General features: G+C 41.9%; 1 protein-coding gene across 1 annotated transcript; it reads right to left on the minus strand.

Annotated features, from left to right (window-relative positions):
• Positions 1-1,325: 1,325 nt before the first annotated feature.
• On the minus strand, positions 1,326-2,514 carry LOC104966122 (tight junction protein ZO-2-like; the record flags this gene model as incomplete). The annotated part of the gene is made up of 2 exons (XM_010795273.1): positions 2,360-2,514; positions 1,326-1,450 (listed from the first exon to the last, which is right to left on the minus strand). Coding segments are annotated over exons 1-2 (241 nt in total), but the record flags the coding sequence as incomplete, so codon positions are not given.
• Between the last annotated feature and the right edge of the window lie 527 nt (positions 2,515-3,041).

Raw genomic sequence — 3,041 nt, forward strand, 5'->3', positions numbered from 1 at the left:
TTCCATTCAAGTGCTTTATTAGGAGGTTCAATGGATCAGCTGGCGGCTCAATGCCGACGTGCAACCTTTGCACGGTATTTAAACATATAAATAAACAAATCCCAGTCGTATGGATGTGTGCGGTCAAAATCATTATGTACGCATATCCTGCCTAGCTGACCAATCAGTCTCTGTTTGGGGAGAAAAGCCTGTACTCTGTTCGATCAAACGATGAGCCAGAGACTAGTGGAAATGGATTCTAACCTGACGCTAACTTACTGTTTGCTAAAGAAAACGCAACCTCTGTTGGATGTCAGTTCTCTGGTTTTAAGCTCAGCTGCATTGGGTTGCTACATCACACGGCAACACAAAAACATTTTTACCAGCTCCTTAAACAGCACAGAAGAATGCATGCCGGTGAACGTTTCGACTAATAAAGACACAGCCGAAAGCCAGCATGCAAGCCAAACTAAGCAAAGCACATTTACAGATGCCTTCACAAGCGTTACGCTATACTACAGGTCCTAACACAGGTAGCTGCATGGGACCTGTGAGGAGCAGCAGGATAATTTAAGGGGTGAAAGACGGAGATCCAGGAGCCAGGATGGCACGGCCATTTAATTTAGAAGCAAACAAACTCAAACGCTTTGTGTTTTAGGGTTGCTGTGGCGACAAATACTTGGCTCACTGAAGAGCTGACGGTCATTTACTGTTCATTAGACCTGAATGAGAACTGAAAATACAACAAAGCAGCATCACCATAACCAGCCCAACATAAAACTAATGGAACATTTGTGGAGCTCACGTAAAGAAACAAAAATGTTGAAGAAGATGTGTATTATTTAAATTTAAAAAAAAGGAATAAAGGTAGTCTTTATCTGGTACCGGTTTGTTCAAAAGACGAAAGACTATATCTGAGAGAAAAGCATAAATAGGAAACGTGGATAGTGTGTCTCAGACAGGACTGAAGACACAGCTGCATGATGTGTAAGTGGCTGTTCAGAGCAGCAAATCAGATTCCCTCGACATGTCAGGCTTTTATATTTAGCTGTATTCATCAGCCAGATTAGTCCACTGCACACACGGGAGAGGACTGCTGCTACTTTTAGTCAAGCAGGAAAACACGCACACACGCTCATTTTACATATATGGAAACTCTGCAGGCGACACAAGTGTGTTGTGGCAGAGAAACTCCCTCTGGAGAGAAGTTGGGGATTTTAGCCTTTATTTGTATTTACTTTAACCATTTAGATAAACAGAACCTATATAAACCCACTAGAGGAAAGGGAGAACCCCGCAGAGCAGAACAGGGCCTCTTCAACTCTGCAGAAGAAGACTGCATAGACCTTGTGTGTGGTTCATACTCACTATTTTAGCCACTTTACCACATTTACGGAGGGACTGCACAGCGAAGGAATGAGGCACGTTGTCCATGGGGATGGAGTTGACCTGAATGACACGATCATTCTCACTGGACAACAAAAAGAAAACACATAAAATGATAAGAAAACTATGAAAACTAAATCTGAATGTCACATCAACAATGTTTCATCAAAAATAGAGACCAAAAAGTTGAAATTAAATGTAGAATGCTTTTTTTAAAGATTGGTTTAGGAGTCAGTCAGAGACCAAGGTCTGAGCCAATATCTCTGAACTTTATGTTCAATTCATTTCCTGAAATAAATAAGAACTGAGCTGCTGCAGCACAAGCTCTTTGAAGATCATAATATTTAGCAAGATATCATGAGCAGATCTCCTGCTGGTTCACTAAAATATAGGAAATACAAAATATATTCACTACAATAATATGATATAGCATGGTCAGACAGGGTGGCTGCACATGTGAAGAGAATGCACTGAGCTTTGATGAGATGATGACAGATGATCTGACCATGTGATGGGAGTCAGCAGCTACAGATGCTGCACAATTTACAAGCAGCACCAATGGTATACACTTCCTGCTTCGTTAGTGGGCTAATGTATTTATATTTTCTTTAGCTAATATTGGATGTTTACATAACCACACATATGAAGCATTACAATAAAGATCGCTTTGGTGGTATAGGCCCAAAATACACATGGTTTTTGTTCTGATCTGGACTTAAAACGGCGAAGTATGTTTGTTTTCTTTAAAAAGTTGTATTAATCTAGTTTAAAGAACAATTACTGTATTGTAACCGTGATTTAAAATGACACATAAGGTGATGGAAGATATTGGCCATATCAGGCTCTCAGACCTACTATTACTGTTTTTGCATTTCCCCCTAAATCGTGCAGAAGCCCTTATCTGACCTTCCCTTTGAAGGTTTCTGGAAATGTACAGAACCTTTGCTGCCCTACACAGCAGCCCCCCTAGTCCATCTAGCTTTGTCAGACTTACAAGAGTAATCCATCTGCTGGGCCCCCCTGCAGCACGTCTGACACGATGATCGACGTCTCACCATTGTCCACGTTGGGGTTGTCACGCCCACCTGACACCGCGATGCCGAAACCCATCTTAGTGTCCTACAGAAAAAGGAATAACACAGTACATTCAGACAGAATGATACAGTACACACTAACAAAACTGACCCTCTGGACTGAGAGGACACAGGGTTGAAGCTCTGAGCCTCCTGCGCCTCACATGACACGCTGAAGTTAGGATACAGATCATGGTTTAGGTAAAACATTGAAAAACAGGTCATGTTTCATGCTTTGAGTCAGCATTGACCTTTTATTAACCAAGAGTCAGGCCATTGTGTGTCCCTTACTGTAGCTAAAGCTGCGGTACGAATTGTCAGTTTAGCTTAGGAAGGCTCCTAACGGAGTGAAATGACCCGGAAGTACCTCAGTATCAGCCATGATAAGAGCCGTTTGAATTAGATGATAGGAAAGGAGCTTTGAAACTTCCTTTATAACCTCCTTTAGCTTAGGAAACACTGGACCTTCCTTTACGAAATGCTGTCCCGTAATGCGTTGCGGTCGCAACATTTACCGTGACACAACATCCATCCGTTCACGCAAACAACCGATAGTGACCGAGAAATGCAAATCATGAAAGTTCCGGTACTTATTCAGCAATT

Source organism: Notothenia coriiceps, unplaced genomic scaffold, assembly GCF_000735185.1.
Source record: "Notothenia coriiceps isolate Sejong01 unplaced genomic scaffold, NC01 NC01_scaffold00002189, whole genome shotgun sequence".
NCBI classification, from domain to species: Eukaryota; Metazoa; Chordata; class Actinopteri; order Perciformes; family Nototheniidae; genus Notothenia; species Notothenia coriiceps.